At 39.8% G+C, this 20,860-nt stretch overlaps 1 protein-coding gene across 1 annotated transcript in view; it reads right to left on the reverse strand.

Moving 5' to 3' along the window:
* NDFIP1 (Nedd4 family interacting protein 1) overlaps positions 1-20,248 on the reverse strand; it is a 57,865-nt gene extending 37,617 nt beyond the window's left edge. Inside the window, exon 1 of the mRNA XM_058733207.1 lies at positions 19,971-20,248. Within this exon, the coding sequence (XP_058589190.1) occupies positions 19,971-20,033 (63 nt within the window). The 5' untranslated portion in view covers positions 20,034-20,248. The remainder of the gene's footprint in view (positions 1-19,970) is intronic.
* Positions 20,249-20,860: the final 612 nt, after the last annotated feature.

Below are 20,860 nucleotides of genomic sequence, written 5' to 3' on the forward strand. Positions count from 1 at the left end.
TAATAATTATAATAATAATAAACTTAAAAAAAAGAAATCACTCCTCATCCACAGAGATACTAAATTAGCCAACTATGGCTATGATAGTAGCACTGTGAGATTTTTGGGTGGGACAAGAAAATTATGATCAACCTGCTAACCTCTGGGATCCAATGTCTTATGCTCAAGTATTTCCACCACTGATAGCAACACCAAGACAGCATCAAGTAAATGGTGCCTGGTGTTTTCTGGCACTTAACTTCAACAAAATCTGTAGCCAAGAGCCTTCCAAGTTAATGATACACCCCACCCTCCCCATGCTTCATGATTTTATAAAGACTGGGGAAACAAGGAGGGACAACCATGCAACATTTTCAAATAGGTCTCTGTGCCTCTTTTAAGAAGTAGCAACCAAACTATTTACTAACAATGTGTCCTCCATAACATCCTGAGTCCTACCTCTTCTCCATTTCTTACTTCCTTAGAAAACTCAGGCTTCAGAGCTCTAGGGCCTACTTGGAAAAGTAATTAAAATTCCTGGCAAAGATAAGTTGAAATGGACAGTAAGCACTTGGCTTAGTCCCCCCTTGCTTTTGACAAGATGATAGAAACCATTCATCTTTTGTTTACAGAATAATCAACGTAAAAATAGTACCTAGACCAGACTCACTTTTAAATAATTTATATCAAATCTAGTCCATAATTTCAATGCAAAAGTGGTGAATACTGCTCATGCTTTTATTTTTAAACCCGTATGTTGTATTTAAGATATGTTACAGCTCTAAAATACCAACATGGAAGCAAAAATGAACTCCTAATTATTCACCACTTAAAATTGTACATTAAGCAATGCCTTAAAAAAAAAAAGTTGTCCCAAAAGAACATGGAATACAACTGACATCTATTCAAGTATGCTTTTTTTAAAAAAATGTTTACTTATTTTTCAGAGAGAGAGATGGATCACGAGCACAGGAGGGGCAGAGAGAGACAGAGACTCCCAAGCAGCCTCCGTGTTGTCAGTGCAGAGCCCAAGAGGGGGCTCAAACTCACGAAATCTAACAATATATTTAATTAGTTTGATTTGTATAACTTTCTGTAAAACAGCTCAACCACACAGGAGTACTTAAACTGTAAACACTATTACAGCACCTGACCATCTCGGTTAGCAAGAGCATGAGGCTCCTGGGCTCAGGACCGTGAGTTCAAGCCCCATGTTGGGTGTGGACATTACTTAAATAAATAAACTTAAAAAAAATAAAAAATAAAATGCAAACACTATTAATGTAGACATAAAACCTAGAGTATAATCAAATGTAAATATATTGTGATTCAAGCTTTCTGTTCTATTACCTTTTCTTCTGCCATAGCCCACAACAACCTTCTCCTCATGGAGAGTCATAAATTTAAATATCTCACTCAATAAAATTTTATCAAGCACTAATACATGCCAAGATCACATCAATTTTTGATTATTGTCCCCTTAATGTTCCTGAAAGAACATTTCCATTTTTTCCATTTACTAGGAAGACTATTAGTTTAAGTTGTAATAATAACTTTGGAGGTTAAAAAGTTAATTTGATGAGATGTGTTTAAGAATGCTTTATGTATAACTATGAAGACCAAGATCTGTCAGCAAGGATGAAAAAACTTTTTCATTAAATCTACCGACAGAAGCACTATTCCTATATACCATTATATTAAAATAAAATACCAAAGGAAGTAGTTTTTTAGGTCTAGCAACTGGTTTCTTCTGGGCTCTACCTTTTTGTGTGTATGTCAATATTCTCTAACCGATGGTTAGCTTAGTGTTTGGGGCATCACAGGGGATGGCATATTTTTATCAGCAATTTCCTATAGAAGTGGTACACATCGATCCTACTGCTGTTCTTCAAAAGCAGACTACCAATTTCTTCCTTTACCGTTAGCTTTTTTGTGTCCAAAGACATAAAGAAGTTCACCCACATTTGCTTCTCATATTAACTTTTATTCATTCAAAAGACCCGATTAAGAAAATGAAGACAACCCAGAGTGGCAGAAGATGTATTTTTCAGACAAAAGACTCAACCAGCATACATACAGAGTTTCTAAAAAACAAGAAAAAGGAAAAACAAACAAAAAGGAAATCACCCAACTGAAACATGGTTTAAAAACTTGAAGAGACAGTTCCAAAAGAAGTTATCCAAATGGCCACTAAACTTATTAAGAAGTGCTCCACTGTATTAGTCATACAGAAATGCAAATTAAAACCATAGATGATAGTTAAAATACAAAAGCAGAAAACACCAAATGCTGATGAGGACATATGACAACCAAACTCTCAAATTGGGACTGTAAATCTGTACAACCACTTTAGGAAACTGTTCAGCAATTATCTTTTTTTTTTTTTTTTTTAATTTTTTTTTTTTTTCAACGTTTTTTATTTATTTTTGGGACAGAGAGAGACAGAGCATGAACGGGGGAGGGGCAGAGAGAGAGGGAGACACAGAATCGGAAACAGGCTCCAGGCTCCGAGCCAACAGCCCAGAGCCTGACGCGGGGCTCGAACTCACGGACCGCGAGATCGTGACCTGGCTGAAGTCGGACGCTTAACCGACTGCGCCACCCAGGCGCCCCTATCTTATTTTTTTTTTAATGTTTATTCATTTTTTGAGAGAGAGAAAGAGCGCGTGCGAGTGGGGGAGGGGCAGAGAGAGAGGGAGACACAGAATCCAAAGGAGGCTCCAGGCTCTGAGCTGTCAGCACACAGCCCGACGCGGGGCTAGAACCCACAAACCGTGAGATCATGACGTGAGCTGAAGTCACCCATGACCAAGGCAATTACCTATTAAAGATGAATCTGTATATTGGGGCGCCTGGGTGGCTCAGTCGGTTAAGTGTCTGACTTCGGCTTGGGTCACGATCTCACGGTCCGTGAGTTGGAGCCCCGCGTCGGGCTCTGGGCTGATGGCTCAGAGCCTGGAGACTGCTTCCGATTCTGTGTCTCCCTCTCTCTCTGCCCCTCCCCCGTTCATGCTTTGTCTCTGTCTCAAAAATAAATAAACGTTAAAAAAAAATTTTTTTTTTTTTAAATAAAGATGAATCTGTATATACTCTACAACCCAGCAATTCCACTCTAGTTATATATCTAACAGAAACACATATGTTCACCAAAAGACATACCAGGACGTTTAAAACAACATTATTGTTGTTTTAATTTAACTATCTAAATAAAATGTCCATCAATAGCAGAATAGATAACTAAATTGTGGGATCTCCACACAGTGGAATACTACACAGCCATGTGAATAAACTATGACAACATACAATGCATGGGTGAATCTCACAAAAATAATGTTGAGCAAAGGAAGCCAGAAACAATAGCATTAACTGTATGATAATATTAAATAAAGATCAAAACCAAGCAAATCTAACATGCCAGTCAATGCAGAGGAGGTAACTGGAAAGGTACGTGAAGGGGGCTTTTCGAGTGCTGATAATGTCATTTCTTGATCTGGGTACTAGTTAAAAGTGCACGTTCAACTTCTGAAAATTCACTAAGCTGTGCATTTATGATCTGTGCATTTTTCTGCATGTAAATTATACTTCAATAACAATTCAGGAAGGGGAGAAAAGGAGACTAGCAAAGTATCCATGACACAGACGGGGACCTCTGCATGGTCTATCTCTATATTCACCATAGCATTTAACACTGAGTGGCACATCACAGGTACCTTATCAGCACATGTTACCTAAAGCAGGATGGAGGTGTAGTTTTAACATAAATCTACCTAAAGAAATGGCAGCTTATCTTAATGCCCTCTTAACCGACCAGTTCACATGTACCTAAAATATTCACATTACTTTACAATCACCAAATAAATGTACAGATGAGGCATGGAGCCACATGCAGATGAGTGCTGAACTGTGGAAGGGACAGTGATGACAGGTCCGTGAGTAACCAGCAGCAGGTAGCATCCCTATCACTACTTAGCACCAGAAGCACATAAAACACGGAGAAAACTGATGAGAAACCAGGCTTTCTAAAGCAACAAAGACAAAAGTTATTCTCTCTTACTGGCTAGTCTAAAAGCAAGGAGGTATGACACACACACAAAAAAACCTTCCAAAAAGGACTGCCAACTCACAGGTATTTGATTTATTTGCAGGCTTTATAACCTTATGCGTTACATGTATTCCTTTTGTTTGTACCATGTTTCATAATAAAAATTAAAAGAAAATTGTGATTCTATAATTACCAATTTTAAAAAGAAATAGGAACAAAAGTGCAAGAAACACAAAGGAGAAACTGGCATCTTTGACCTTCAACTCCTGAGAAATAAGAAATGTGTAACATTTAGTATTCCACCTATAACACTTAGCATACTGTACTAGGTACAAACAGGTATTCAATAAATGTTTGTGGTACAAGTGAAAGAAAATTAGTGTTTTAATCACACTAATTCCTAGACTGTTTTTTTCTTCTGAAAACAACTGGCATAGCAAGAAATGGAATATTCTACATTAAGAAGACAGTGAAGTCAAATGTCCACACACTAAAAGTGACAGACATGCCTAGAACTCAGGCACTAGCTCTGACTACAGCCTGCTTGGCCCTGCTGGCCCCAGGAGCAACGAGAGCTCTCTCAGGCTGAGTTCCAAAGCTATGCTTGCTTTTTACTATATTATTATTATTATTATTATTATTATTATTATTATGCCTAGACTAGAGCATGCTAGGGCACAGGTTAGGGATGGCAAAAGGTGTTCAACAGAGTCTGCCTAAACTTAGGCTTGGTCATGAGGTCCCCTTTTCCTCCAAGAACAATGAGAGCCAAGATAGAGAGATGCATTAAGCATCTCCTATCTTTCCCTCCACCTCATAATCCCAGAAAGTTCCATCATGCAAGTGTTTTAACTACTAGAATAATGTAACACCACTCAATGTGTTAACAAGTCTGGCCATGATTGGTGTGGGGTAAAGGACACAACAGCGAATGTGACTGCTGTTTTTAACCTAAGTATGTAGTTCATCAAAGAAAAGACCATCAAAAGAAGTAACTGCAATTTTAATATTCTACTTAATGATTAAACACACACACTTACTCCATAAATAATCCTTTAGTAAATGTAAATGTTAATGTAATGTCAGTAAAGTTTTGTTAATTTTAAGTCAAAAAAAAATATAGAGAGACAAGTACCAGGAGAGGAAGCAGCAGTAAAATCCCAAAAGCCAGAAGCAAGAGGAAAGGTGACAACTACCACAGAGGACCCAAGAGAAGTGAATCCTAAACCAGAAAGCAGAAGAGCGACATGTCTTGCACTATATCCTCAAAAGGCTCAAGAACTGGTGGCAGCAGTTACTGGTAGAAGTAGGAATGAAAATGAGATTTAAAAGCAGAAAGAAAGGTGACAGACTCAGCCCAGAATCCAGCTCCAGGATCCCCACTAGAAGACTAGAGATTTTTTTTTTTTCTGACCAGTGTAAAAGCACAGAGTTTTGGGCTGGAGACACACAGTTTGGGAGAAAGGGTAGCAAATCAGAAAAGAGTGACTGAGAGATTTATGTACCAAGTGTTGAGATCTCCGAGCTTTCTCCCCACTTAGCTCCCTTTTTTGTTTTTTTAATGTTTATTTATTTTTGAGAGAGAAAGAGAGAGAGAGAGAGAGAGAGAGCGAGCGAGCATGAGCAGGGGAGGGGCAGAAAGAGAGGGAGACACAGAATCCAAAGCAGGCTCCATGCTCTGAGCTGTCAGCACAGAGCCCAACGCGAACCGTGTGATCATGACCTGAGCTGAAGACTGAAGCTTAACCAACTGAGCCACCCAGGTGCCCCTCAGTTCCCTTTTTACTATCAGTCAGGCCTATTCTCTGGGGGAAACTAAGCAGCCCAGAAGAAGAGACCTAAAGACGTCCACTCAAAGAAACAGTCTAGTCAGATTCAACAAGAAGCTCCATCAAACATCCTGAGCTTTTTGAGGTGCCTGGGTGGCTCAGTCAGTTGAGCGTCTGACTCTTGATCTCGGCTCAGGTCACGATCTCACGGTTCTTTCTAAGTTTGGGCCTTGCATTAGGCTCTGCACCGACAGTGCAGAGCCTACTTGGGACTCTCTTTCTCCCTCAAAATAAATAAACATCATTTTAAAAAACAGATATTAAGGGCGCCTGGGTGGCGCAGTCGGTTAAGCCTCCGACTTCAGCCAGGTCACGATCTCACGGTCCGTGAGTTCGAGCCCCGCGTCAGGCTCTGGGCTGATGGCTCGGAGCCTGGAGCCTGTTTCCGATTCTGTGTCTCCCTCTCTCTCTGCCCCTCCCCCGTTCATGCTTTGTCTCTCTCTGTCCCAAAAATAAATAAAAAAAAAAAAAAAAAAAAAAAAAAAAAAAAAAAAAACGTTGAAAAAAAAAAAAACAGATATTAAAAATACTGCAATGAGTTAGAATCTAAAAAACTTGTTTAAATTTACCAGAACTGATAAACATGAGCTTCCAGACCAAAAGGGCCTTCTGAATGCCTGGTACAGTGGACAAAAGTAGATCTCAAGGTACAACACAGTGAAATTTAAGAGCAGTGGGGACAAAAAGAAGCTCTTAAAAGCTTCCAGGGTGAAAGAGACAGAGAGCTGGAGAAAGTAGGCAACATCTGAAGAATCAGAAATCAAAAGTGGCTTCAGGCTTCCTAACAGCAACAGAACTTAGAAGGCACTAGAGTAAATGCCTTCAAAATTCTAAAGGAAAACGTTTCTGGACCAGAAGTCTAAGTGTGACAACAACATAAAACAGCCTTGGATGTGCAAAGTGTCAAAAAAAAAAAAAAAAAAAAAAGGAAGGGGGTGTTAACTTCCCATGCATTCTTCCTCAGAAAGACACTGTAGGCTGTGTTCTAGGAAAATAAGGCAGTAAATGGAGAGAAAGAAAGAAGTGAATCAAGGAAAGGGGCTTCAATCAAAAAGTCTGGGAAAGGAAACCCCCAGGATAACAAGGAAACGGCGGACCTTGGGAGCAACCTTCCAGAATGGGTCAAATGGCCAGAAAAGATACCTCCCCACCCTCAACAACAGCAATAAAATATCTGATATGTTTGAACATATCAAAAAAGAAAAAGAAAAACAAACAAACAAAAAAACCTATGGAGAATATTAGGTCAAAGTCTGAGGATTAATTAGTGCTATTAGCAATTTCTGATATGTACATAGAAATTGAGCAAACAAAAAAGTAATTACTTTATAAAATTTATTTCAATTCTAGTATAGTTAACATACAGTGTTATATTAGTTTCAGGGGTACAATGTAGTGATTCGGCACTTCCATGCATGACCTGGGGTGTTCATTCCAGCAAGTATGCTCCTTAATCCCCATCACCAATTTCACCCATCCCCCCACTCCCAAAATAATTACTAACTTCAGGGAAAATAAAGTACTATTCAGGCAAGGACAAGTAACCACAGTACAGTACATATTTCAGCCCTGAACAGTGTTTATTTTTTTCAATTACTGTAAATGCTGAATATTGATCTAACCACATAATGGACACAACTATATCAGAAAAGTGAGAAGAAAGGAAGCAGGAGTACATGCAGCTGTGGTAGGGTGGTAAAATAGAGATAAATCCTTACCTCCCATAGCAGTTAAGTCAAATTTTTTTTAAACACTGAAAACTGAAAAATCAAGAAGTAGCACACTATAAAATGTTATGTAGCTACAAGGATAATAGCAAAACAGCAAAAGAAACAGTTAAAAGAGTTAAGACATAGGCAACTAAACAGGAGACTACTGTTTTTAGTAATAAGCATATGAGATCTATTTTACTCTAACCTATACACCTATATATAACTTTGATATAAAAACTAAAAAAAAAAAAAGTTTAAAACATAAAACATGATTACAAAATGTGTCACAAAAGGGGATTCTCACTGTGCTCAGGAGAAACTAACCTATTGGGGGGAGTACTCAAACCCCCTTTTGGACAGACTACCTAAACTAAGCTGGGGGCTAGGTAAGAGGAGGCCTCCAGACCAGAGGGTGATGCACTCTAGACCTGAAACATGTTCCCCATGGGAAACAAGTCACGAGACTCCATCCTTCCCCCAAATACTTGTCTCCCCCATCTACATCTTACTCATCCTTCAAGGCCAGGCTCAAGTTTCACCTTCTCAGAAGCTTCCTACCTAGAACCAGGTACTAGGTACTACTCTTCCACCTTAAAATGATGTCTTTCATCTGCTATCTCATTCTCTGAATTAAAGTAATTAGTATTACACCAATACCATAATACGTTCTCTTTAGTCACTCAATAGGCAAAAATATAGAAATTGAAAATAAAAAACACAATAATCCCATCTTTCAAATATCCTTCTAGCCATTGGGTGAATATAAATAATCGAATAAGCTTTTCATTCACTGCATGGTGGAATTTTTCTTCATCATTAAATAACCTTTTCTAATATCACTATAGTATCTGAAACCCAGTGTACATTTTTTTAAAGGGAAAAAAAGTTCATTTCTCGAAGTAAATACAGCATTAACCAGGGACAATTAAATAATAATTAAAGTAATCTGGCTTACAAGATACAAATACAAAATCAGGATTAGAAGGTATGGCCTGGTAATTGTTGAGATCCTTTTCAACACAATTACAGATTCTTACTTTAAATATTTTCACTGAAATGTGAAGTCAAACTTAAAATGGCATTTGGATTACATTAAACCTGACACATGAAGATATTTTAACCTTCCAAATAATAGTAGATGTTAACATAATAAGCCAATGATTACCTTTCACACCTCCCATAACTTTCTCCCCTTCTACTCCGCTGATCATTTTGGTCACAGCTGAAAGGTGGCAAGATGGCTGTGAAACTCACAATATCAAGTAACTGTGATCACCTCACTTAACTCAGCCACCTGACATAAAACTCGGCCAACACGCTTAAGACAATTAATGCTGCTACATACATGACTGAGTAGAACTGATTTTAACCACACCTTAAAATACTCCATCTGTGACAATTCAGTCACAGAAGGACAAAACTGCTGAAAACAACCTAGTATCAACCATCAATCACGTGTAAGATCCTCAAGGCTACAGATTACCCTCAAATCATTCTTCTTATCAAATTTCAAGAGTAACATGACAATTTCAAAATTTCTGAAAATGCTACTACTAAAAGCAGTGAGTAAGAATACTATAACTCGGGGCACCTGGGTGGCTCAGACGGTTAAGTGTCTGACTTCAGCTCAGGTCATGATCTCAGTTTGTGAGTTCGAGCTCCGCGTTGGACTCTTGGCTGACAGCTCAGAGCTGGAGCCTGTTTCGGATTCCGTGTCTCCCTCTCTCTTGCCCTCCCCTCCTTGTGCACTCTATCTTTCTCAAAAATAAATAAATATTAAAATAAGTTAAAAACAAAAAAAGAATACTATAACTCAAAGAGCCAACTTCTTTAAAAAAAAAAAAAAAAAGCTCTAGAACTTTTAAAATTAGTAGCTTCTCACTTTTACAAAGACTTTATTAAAACATCTCATCAGGGGTGCCTGGCTGGCTTAGTTGGTGGAGCACATGACCCGTGATCTCAGGGTTATGAGGTCATGTCCCACATCAGGTACAGAGATTACTTAAAAATAAAATCTTTAGGGGCCCCTGAGGGGCTCAGTCAGTTAAGCATCCGACTTTGGCTCAGGTCATGATCTTGCCATTGATGGGTTCAGGCACCATGGCGGGCTCTGTGCTGACAATCCAGAGCCTGGAGTATGCTTCAGATTCTGTGTCTCCCTCTCTCTCTGCGCTTCTCTCTCTCTCTCTCCCTCCCTCCCTCTCTCTCTCTCTCTCTCTCTCAAAAATAAACATTAAAAAATTGTTTTAATAAATAAAATAAAAGCTTTAAAATAAAACCATCTAATCAGTAATAGTCCAGCTTCTATCACAAAGAAGTAAAATTGTGTGACAGCAAGTGATGATTTTACTGTGAACTTAAAATTGCTCTAAAAACCAAAGTTTATTTGAAAAAATTTTAGTTATGATTTCTAAAATCATTATTAATTATTTTCTGGGACATACAATATTTGAAGCTGACCAGAAGGGAAAGATTTACAAACAGAATGCTTTGACTAGTACTGTAAAATTACAAAATGGTATTCTATACTCAATGACCCATCTGTTTTTAAAATATACTATTAAGATAACATTTTCTATATTTTTAAACAATGTATAATTTCTTTTATCTTTTAGCATAAACTCACCATCTATATTTACTGACATTACTTTTAAAAATAATTATTCATGAGGCGCCTGGGTGGCGTGGTCGGTTAAGCGTCCAACTTTGGCTCAGTTCGTGATCTCACGTTTCGTGGGTTCGAGCCCCACATTGGGCTCTCTGCTCTCAGTGCAGAGCCTGCTTCAGATCCTCCATCCCCCTCTCTCTCTCAAAAATAAATAAATAAACATTTAAAAAAATTTTAATAATTATTACAAAAGACGTTTCCTAAATCATCAATAGAATGCTGTCTCTTTGGATCAAAGCCACCAGCTCCTATATGCAAAAGCAATCAATTATAAAGCTGGAAGGAATCAAAGTGATAATAATAGTCCAACTACTTCAATTTACACAATACAAAATAAGGCTAGAATAAGAGGTTAAAATTCTCACCCACAGTCACACAACCTCTTACTTCATGATAGAAGCTGGAGTATTACCGATTAGATGTTTTAATAAAGTTCTTTTATGTTCTCCTAACCCAGTCTCTACTTAGTGCCCAAAGTGAACCCTCCAGATATAAAGTCTACATGACCAGCTTCAAAAACTGCTTATTGGAGTGCCTGGCTGGCTGAGTTGGTAGAGCTCTTGACTTCGGGATCATGAGTTTGAGCCCCATGTTGGATATAAAGATTACTGAAAAACAACAACAACAAATCTGCTTATTAACGCAGAGGTATGTGAAGAGTTTGGATGCACAACAAAAAGCTCCTAAAATGAAAGCTTCAAAATACTAACACTGTATTCCCGATTCCCTAGTTCACAAAATTTCATCTAAATTTAACAAGGACAAAATAAATTAAGAACAATTTAGTAACAAAGAAAAAAGCAAAATAAGCAGAGAATTCTATAGAAAAAAGACCGTAGAGGTTAAAGGGACTTGGGTTTTACCTACAGTGCTTTCAGTTTTTACAGCACTGTATGCATTGTTAATCAGACCTTAATGCTTAAGATGAATGTGAGTAATAAATATACGGATTTATTTTATACTATTCTTGCAACTTGTAAGTTGAAACTATTTCCAAATTAGTTTGTAAAGCAATTTTTTTACAAGCAAAACATGACTGGGGCACCGTCTGGCTCAATCGGTGGAGCATGTGACTCTTGATCTCAGGCTTATGAGTTCGAGCTCCACACTGGTGGAGAGAGTCCTTAAAAATAAAACCTTTAAAAAAACAAATAAAACTGGGGTGCCTGGGTGGCTCAGTCTGTTAAGTGGCCAACTCTGGCCTAGGTCACGATCTCATGCTTCATGAGTTCAAGCCCCGTACTGCGCTCTGTGCTGACAGCTCAGAGCCTGGAGCCTGCTTTGGATTCTGTGTCTCCCTCTTTCTCTGCCCCTCCCCTGCCTGTGCTCTGTCTCTCTCTCTCTCAAAAAAAAATGGGTAAACATTACAAAAAATAAAAAACAAAAACAAAATGTATAAAAAATTTAATATAAAAAGCACATGATTATTAACAAAAATTTGGGAAAAAAAGAAATCACTCTCATCATTTTTCTTAACAATCTATTATAAATGTATGAAACAACCCCACTAAAGATGAGGGGAAAGGTACGACCTAAGCAACTTTGGAAATGAGTAGTCTGTAAACCTAAAAGCAAAGAAACTGTACATATGCCCTGTCCTCTAGTTGAGAAAACTGTTTCCCACAGAGGAATAGGTTAACATTTGTGACACCACTCCACACGTATGTTAGAATTAAAGAATTAAGTAAATGGATGGCGGGTAGTGGGAGCAAGGTTTCTCACTACTGAATGGGAATTTACAGAGGGGCCAGGGCAGGAGGCTAGAGTGATCCACATAGTAATGGGTTAGATTTGGTTAGCTTAACATAGATACAGGTGATTACATATAGAAATGCATACAGATAGGTATACACACATATATTTCTCTCCTCTGTCAACCGAAAGGGCCCAGTAGCAATGAGCACAGATCTTGGTTCCTAACACCATTCTCCAATTAAAGGAGCCAGGGCTCCCTGGAGAAATGGCTGATTCTAGGGTGGCACAGGAAATACACATGATGATCCTGGTGCCAAATGCAAGGAAGTGCTTAAAAAAACCAAAAGATGGAGCCAGGTCAGAGGGACACAAGTGCCAACTGAAAGAGTTCCAACGGCCAAAAGTGCAACAATTTGAGGCATAAAATAGTACTGGATTATAACTCAAAGAATAAAATAACCGAGTCCACACTGATATCAATGAATAAATAAATACAAAGAGATAAATGTTGCATGCAGAAAAATTCTGAATAATTTATGCAAATACTCTGCCCTCCACAAGGTGGAGCATAACTCTTCAATCCTTAAGTGCATATGATACATAGACTGCGACTTCCTTACAAAGAGCACAGCATGAAAGGCAGGGAGTGGGGGAGTAATTTTACAGTAGAGAAATCTCACAAACACCACGTCAGCCAGGTGATCAAGGTCAACGTCAACAATGTTATGTTGGTTGTATGCATTCTTGATATGATATGATGGAAATGGCACTTTACATCTGTGGTCTTCCTCACCAAAACCCACAACCCCAATTTAATCATGAAAAAAGATTTAAACAAATGCAACTGACTACATAAGCAGATGGACGTTAGGTAAACCTATTGTAACTGCTTCAAAATATATGTAAATAAAACCACCGTGCTGTACACCTTAATCTTATACAGTGATGTATGTCAATTATTTATCAATAAAATTGCAAAAAAAAAAAAAATCATTTGCGGGACAGTCTACAAACACCTGATTCAAACTCCTCAAAACTGTCAAGGTCATCAAAAACAAGGCAAATTTGAGAAACCATCACAACCAAGAGGATCCTTAGGTAACATGACGACCAAATGTAAAGTGGTAACCTGTATGGTACTGTGGAACATAAAAAGATTAAAAAATGAAAATCTGAATAAAGAATGGATTTTAATTAATAATAATGTTTCCGTATTGGCTCGTTAATGTCATAAATATACTATGCTAATAAATGATGTTAATAGGGAAAACTGGTTCTGGGGTACATGAAAACTGTTATCTTCTCAATGTTTTTGAAAAATCTAAAAATGTTTCAAAAATTAAAGTTTATTTTAAAAAAATGTTTTAAAGACTTATTTTAAAAAGTAAAGGGAAGGGGCATCTGGGTGGTTCAGTCAGTTAAGTGTCTGACTCTTTTTTTTTTTTTTTTTTTTAAAGTTTGACTCTTTATTTTTGGGACAGAGAGAGACAGAGCATGAACGGGGGAGGGTCAGAGAGAGAGGGAGACACAGAATCGGAAACAGGCTCCAGGCTCCGAGCCATCAGCCCAGAGCCCGACGCGGGGCTCGAACTCACGGACCGCGAGATCGTGACCTGGCTGAAGTCGGACGCTTAACCGACTGCGCCACCCAGGCGCCCCAAGTGTCTGACTCTTGATCTCAGCTCAGGTCTTCATCTCAGGGTCGTGAGTTCAAGCCCCATGTTGGGCATGGAGCCTACTTCAAAAAAAAAAAAAAAAAAAAGGAAAAGGGACATTTTTTTAAATATTTATTTATTTTTGAGAGAGAGAGCACACACAAGCACGAGAGGGACAGGGAGAGAGAGGGAGACACAGAATCCTAAGCAGGCTCCAGGCTCTGAGCTGTTTGTGCAGAGCCCAATGCAGGGCTCAAACCCACAAACTGTAAGATCTCGACCTAAGCTAAAGTTGGACGCTTAACCAACCGAGCCACCCAGGTGCCCTGGGGAAAAAATTTGTAAAGCCTGAAGAATGCACACAAACTTGAGGGGCAGTTACACCGGGAAATCAAGCTTTCCTTTACAAGTGTTCTGTCTGGCTCTAGTATACGAAGAGTATCTGTGTACCATTGTATAACAACAAATGTTTAATTTTTTTTCTTCTTTAATGCTTATTTTTGAGAGAAAGAGACAGCATGAGCAGGAGAGGGTCAGAGAGACAGGGAGACACAGAATCTGAAGCAGGCTCCAGGCTCTGACCTGTTAGCACAGAATCCGATGTGGGGCTTGAGATCATCAGCCATGAGATCATGACCTGAGCTGAAGTCAGACACTTAACTGACTGAGCTACCCAGACACCCCAACAAATGTTTAATTTTAAATGACACACTTAAGCACGGAATAATAAATAAAATCAAAGTGTTATTAAACAGAAGCCATTCCCTAAGCTCTTATATTTCTGTTCATAAACCATCCAATTTCCAGAAAAACCTCTAAATCCTATTCAAGCAGCTTATTAACCAGTAACTGATATTACTATAATATATGAATTTAAAAGAAAAACTGTCAATATTGCTAAGGGGGATAAAAAAATACATCCACACACACAATACATACATATATATGTATATGTATATATATATGTATATATATATATTCACACATGTGAAAGAAATTGCTTTAATCAGTAAGAAAATATTTCACCTGAAACATTCTGAAATTGATCAGTATTTAGACCCAGTACTTATAACTTTTAATATAAATTGTGTTATTCAAAAAAAAAAAAAAAAGAGTCATCCTAATTTTTACAGCAGGATGTGCTACATGATGTCTAATAACACTCACTTTATCACTATACTTGGTGAAGGCAACAGCCCATAACTGCATTTCTATCTAGATAGCTACTAGAAACAGTAGCAACTGGAGTATGTAAAGCTCAACAAATTTAATACGTGATATTTAGCAATTGCCTATAGTGGCAAAAATGATCTGAGAATAAAGATAAGATCATCAGGCTGGTTATCAACATCAATCTCTAATTAAAGTGTTAGAAGCTGCTTTATCTAAACAGGCACCATCGACTACTACAAGTATATGATTCCACTAAACAGTTGTACTTGTTCAAAGACAATGTAAGAATAAATTATTAAGAAACCAAAGCAATTATTTTAAAGCCCTAAGAACAAATAAATCAGAAGATGGCACCTGAACCTCTTCAGGCCTTCTTTTTTTTTTTTTTTTTTTTTTTTTAATTAGTAAGAATACAAAGTCACTCTCATAGGACTTATTTCATAATACAATGTTATGTCAGGTAACATGATACATGGGTGTCTAGCATAAAGTAATGTGAAGTTATGTTCAGGCAAACCAGCCGGTGGCATCAGTTGAGATGATGCCAGGATTTCCTCAATTGGGCCTTAGTCCCTACCCAAACCAGGGAATTCTGCCTTGTTTAAATCTGGTTAAATCTGGTTAAACCTGCCTTGGTTAAATCTCCCCTAAGAAGTGGTCACCAGTAGGACCAGACAAGAAAATAACAAGGGATCAGCAAGAATCATCGCTGCTACACAAAAAACACTCACTGCTTACCAAGAGGGAGTCAAATACCAATCATAGTTGTAATCTACAGCTCCTGACACGCACAAATCCTGTTTCCATATTCATAATAAATTGCAAAAGTGCCCTCATGATATATTTCTCATGGGATACTATCTGCTTACATCTTTTAGAGTTACAAAAAAAAAATTATGGATGTAATGACATCCATTCTAGGATTTGCTTCAAAATAATGGTGGGAAGTATAAATGAAACAATATTACCCATTTGCTGATCAATGCTGAAGCTGAGTGATGAGTACAATAGATTTATTACACTATATTTTAGTATGTTTGGAATTTTCATGGTAAAAAGTTGAAAATGTAAATATTATTAAGAAATGACTAGGGGCGCCTGGGTGGCGCAGTCGGTTAAGCGTCCGACTTCAGCCAGGTCACGATCTCACGGCCTGTGAGTTCGAGCCCCGCGTCAGGCTCTGTGCTGACAGCTCAGAGCCTGGAGCCTGTTTCCGATTCCGTGTCTCCCTCTCTCTCTGCCCCTCCCCTGTTCATGCTCTGTCTCTCTCTGTCCCAAAGATAAATAAAAAGCGTTGGAAAAAAAAAAAAAATTTAAAAAAAAAAAAAAAAAAGAAATGACTCTACTACAACTCAACAAAAAGCAAACAACCCAATTCAAAAATGGAATATACATTTCTCCAAAGGCATACAAATGGCCAATAAGCACAAAATCCTCAATATCACTAATCATTAGGGAAATGTAAATCAAAAAATAAAACTTCATGCCCATTAAGATAGCTTTATCAAAAAAATAACAAGTATTGGGGAAGATGTTAAAAATTGGAACACTGCCACACCGCCCCAAAAAATAATTGGAACTCTCACACACTGCTGGTGGGAATGTAAAATGGTGTAGGTACTATGGAAACACTTCTACCCATCTTCTCAAAAGTTTTGGAAAAGTTTTCTTTGATCATTGGCCATATAGGCCACCAAGACAGCAAAATAACCTTAAAATCTGGACATAACATCCTAAGAGGCATTCCAAGATATAATTGTGACTTCTGAAAATAAAAAAATAAAACCACATGGGCACTTTTCACCCTTCCTCCAGGATCGTGACTTCATCTAACACGTTAGCATAAATATGGTTTGGCTTGGAAGAGATGAAATTCTTTCCGTGATCTTTCAAAACCTTCCTCCGCAATCCTGAAAGAATTTATCCAAAAAGGTATCATTCCCAAAGCTGCTCTACAGTGTCATCAGACGATACAAACTTATTAGTGATGCTTATAAGCGGTCAACTTCTGCAGCAGGCAATGAGTGAAGTCGAAAGCTAAACATTCCACAGTCTATTTTTAGGCCTATATGGCAGTGTCATTGTTGCGCCCTGAGATTAGATTCAAATTCAAAGATCTCAAAACATTTAGGAAAGTATCTGGCAAAATTCATGATACAGGCAAAGATCCATTCTAGTGAGGCCAAGAGGTCTTAGAATGGATGAACAGGAATAAAAGTCTGCAGAGAGAGCAATACATAACAAGTTTCTCAGGCTTACCTAGACCCTCTGAAACAGTGCTTCTGAATGTTTGGATATACAATCTGTTCCAAAATGCAAAAAGGGAAAAAAAAAAATAAAGTCACAGGGAAACTATGAGCTCAGACTTTCTGTGCATCATGATGCTAAGTTCAAGTTATGTACATGGTGTCCTACTGATAAAAAGACCATAAAGGCAAAACTGTGTTTGTATTTAGTAATGAATTTTACAGTCTTCCACTGCATTTACTTTACTAGAGGACCAGCTCAATTTGATTAACCAGATCAAGCAGAAGTCAGAATGGCCTTTTGTGACAACCAGAGTATCATGCTCCTATCAAGTTGCCTGGACAATTCACCAACATTCTATAATGCAAAAGCCTTTTAAATATGTATATTCTCTGAGAAAGTATTTCCACCTCTAAAAACTTATACTAAGGAAAAAATTAAAACACAAATAAAATTTATACTAAGGAAAACAGATGATGTATATAAAAGAAACTTCAGTGAATGAAAAAAATTATGAACATACTTAGTGACCAACAGGCAACTGACTTGAACTATAGCACAGCCATAATTACATGCTTTGCAGGCATTAAAATACTAACCCACCTTATATTACCTGTATTGTGTGCCTCTGTACATAAATACGAACATAGACACATATATGCAACTCTGTGAATGCACTTGTGTCTCAGAACAAGATACACAGGGGCACAGTCGGTATGTAAACATACACATGTGCACCTATGCACAAAATGTGTGTAAGTATAATCAGGGGCCCACAGAACAGTACATGTGTGCAAAGATGTACCTCTATATATACACATATGGGTACATGAGAAAATACATAGGCACATATATATCTGCTAATGCACATGCCTATATTTGGAACGTGAGCCTGTGTTTTAAGCAGGTGAGTGTGTATTTATCCTTGTAATCACTACTTAGAAGCTGTGACCTTGAGCAAGTTAAGTAGCCTCTTGGAGTCTTGACTTTGTCATCTATACAATCATACCAAACACTGCCTCATGGGGGTTTTATGAGGATTAGTGAAATAATGGATGTAAAGCACTTAGTCCTGTGATTGCCACAAAGTAAATGCTCAATCAATATTAGCTTTCCATATCTGTACAAATGTATACTGATTTATATTTGTGTATATTTACATACCTGTAAGTCCACAAAGATACACATCAAAATACTAACTCTGGTTACCCATGGGGGATAGGTTTCATTGTGGGGTTTTTTAGACGAGGTTGACTTTCATATTTTGCAATTTTTCTAAGAAGATTATTTCTTTGTCCATGCTGTTTTTGGAAGTTATTTCTCCAAAATAATGATTTTTAAAAAATAAAATAAGGACAGCCTGTCCCTGGCATACTTCAATTCTGCCTATTTAAAGCTATTAAGTACTACACCAAGAAATATATACATAGTTTTAATACTCCAGCAGCAAAATTTTTGTATTCCAGCAATATGTCAGCATTACCTAATGGCTCAAGAAGATGGCAGTACAAAGAAAAGCCACAGCTTTTTGCTTGTTTGCCTTACCCAAGGCAGGATGAAAAGAATTAGAACACACTGTGGGGTGCATGAGCTTTTTGAACACTGTGGTGACTGTTAAGTGACAACTGTCACTTGTATTTGATTAAACAGGGAGGAACCCAGAGCCATGCCCAAGGTCATACAAAAAAGCATGTACCAGACCCCAGACAGTGAGAGATGGAAGGACTAGACTGCACTGCCAGTTTGGGCGTGTTTATGAAACCAAGAAGCTAAATTCTTAACCAGTCATTTCAGGAGTCCGGCTGGAGGAGGGAGGAAATTACAACACAGGGCTGATGACAGCAAAACAAACTGGTAACTGGCCGCACTGGGTTAATCTAGATGTTTTAATCATACCGGTTCTCCTTATTTCTAAAATACAAAACTGTAGATCATCAATGATAGGACATTTAATTTCATAAAAGCACGACTGACAGCTGTATGCAAATTATACCAAAAACATCCGAAAGGACAAGATGCAAGCAGTTATCTGAGGTTCCAATCAACACCAGTTACCACCCGGCTTAATTTCCACAAATACGAAGTATTAGGTTAAATACCACTAAAAACCCTGCAGACTGTGAATTTCCGAGGGGAACCCAGCTACATACACGGGCGAGTAAAACAAGCAGCTCTTTTCCCCAGGGCCTCAATTTATAAATTATGACCCAGATAATACTCCAATCATCCCCTATACATTTCCTCCCCAGCCATGCTATTAAATCTCTTTAAACGTCATTTCCAAGCTTTTAAAACACACACCCAGGCACACGCCCTGCAGCATTCAACGAAGCTCGACATTTTGGGGCTGGCCCCAGCTAAAAAAACATCGCCTTTTTCCAAATCTACTGCAAACTGTGGACTTGCCTCTCGTCTCATTTTTGACTTTTGTCTTAAAACAGAGACGAGGGGGATGGGTTTCCACAAACAGACTAGGCTCTGAAACCCTGAGCAATCGCATCTCGCTGCGGGGAGCTATCGGCCGCAGTAGCAGCGATTTTAATCTTTTCTCTCCACCTAGTTTCCTTTTCCATCTCAGGCGTGGTTTGTTTTTTTTTTTCCCCCCCTTTTCTTTTCTTTCCAATGACATCAAACCAAAGGTGGAAAAAGGAACACTGAATCCCCCCGGGCCGATGCCTCCCGAGGGTCTCGGGCTCCGACCCTCGGGGTCCTCGGGGACCCGCCCGCTGCGGGAACTGCGGAAAACGCTGCGGGGCAGAGGTTTTCCACAGCCCGAGTGCCGCCCCAGGTCGCCCAGGGATGGGCCAGAGCCTCGAATCCGAGCCCAGGGCGCGCCCGGCCCGCCCAGGCCCGGCGCGGCCTGTCAAGCCGCGGCGTCGCGTCGGCCACAGGCTGGGCCGGAGAGGCCTGAAGCGGCCGGCGGGCAGGGCCCTGGGTCCGGGGTCCGGGGAGGGATTCGGCGCCGCTCACCTGCTGGTACCGGCTGCCGCAGGCCGGCTCCACCGCCGCCAGCGCCGCCAACGCCAACGCCATGGCGCAGCTGGCCGCAGAGAAGAAAGGTGAGCAAGCGAGCTCAAGGGACGCGGGCACAGCGGCCTGGGAGCGTGGAGGCCGAGAGGGTCGCGCCTCGGGTGGGTCTCGATGGCCGCCGCCGCTTCCAGGCAAGCCGCTCTCCTCGGGTTGTGAGCGCCGTCGCGGAGGCTCCGACGCGGCCCCTGGGGAGGAGGCGGGGACGACGACGACGCGGCGGCGCCGCCGCCCCGCCCCCGACTCGCGCCGAGCCGCTCGGCCCGGCCCGGCCCGGCCTCGCCCCGCGCCGCCGCCCTGGTCCCGCGGAGCAGCCGCTCGGGGTGGGGGCCGCCCCTCCTCCCGCGCCCGGGGGGCTGAAGCGTCCGAGGCGTAGCCGCTGAAAAGGAATTATTCACCGAGGAGCACCTCGTGTGAGCTCTGAGATTCGCCTGTGTGTTCTCATCTAACCCTCATCTCACACCCCGACATGGGGGCCACAGCCCCGTTTAAGAAGTCATTGGCGCTCGAGGAGGTTGAGAGTCTGGCACAGCAGCGGTCTGATCCCTGATGCCTGCTGTGCAATCTCCTTTCTTTTCCAACTCCCTTCTTGTCTGCCATTTTTGTAGATCAGGGGTCTGTCAACCGCGGGGCAGAGGCCAAATCCGGTCCAGTGTCGGTAGAAAGTATAAGAAATTCAAATTTCATTGTCCATCAGTTAAGTTTTATTGGAACACAGCCACTCCCATTTGTTGAGTGCCTTGCAAACCCTAAATTACATGCCATCTAGCCCGTTACAGAAAAGTTTTCTGACCCAACATCCTCCAGAACGCTTTAGATTTCAAACAAAGCCT

Source organism: Neofelis nebulosa, chromosome 1 (assembly GCF_028018385.1).
Source record: "Neofelis nebulosa isolate mNeoNeb1 chromosome 1, mNeoNeb1.pri, whole genome shotgun sequence".
Lineage (NCBI taxonomy): Eukaryota > Metazoa > Chordata > Mammalia > Carnivora > Felidae > Neofelis > Neofelis nebulosa.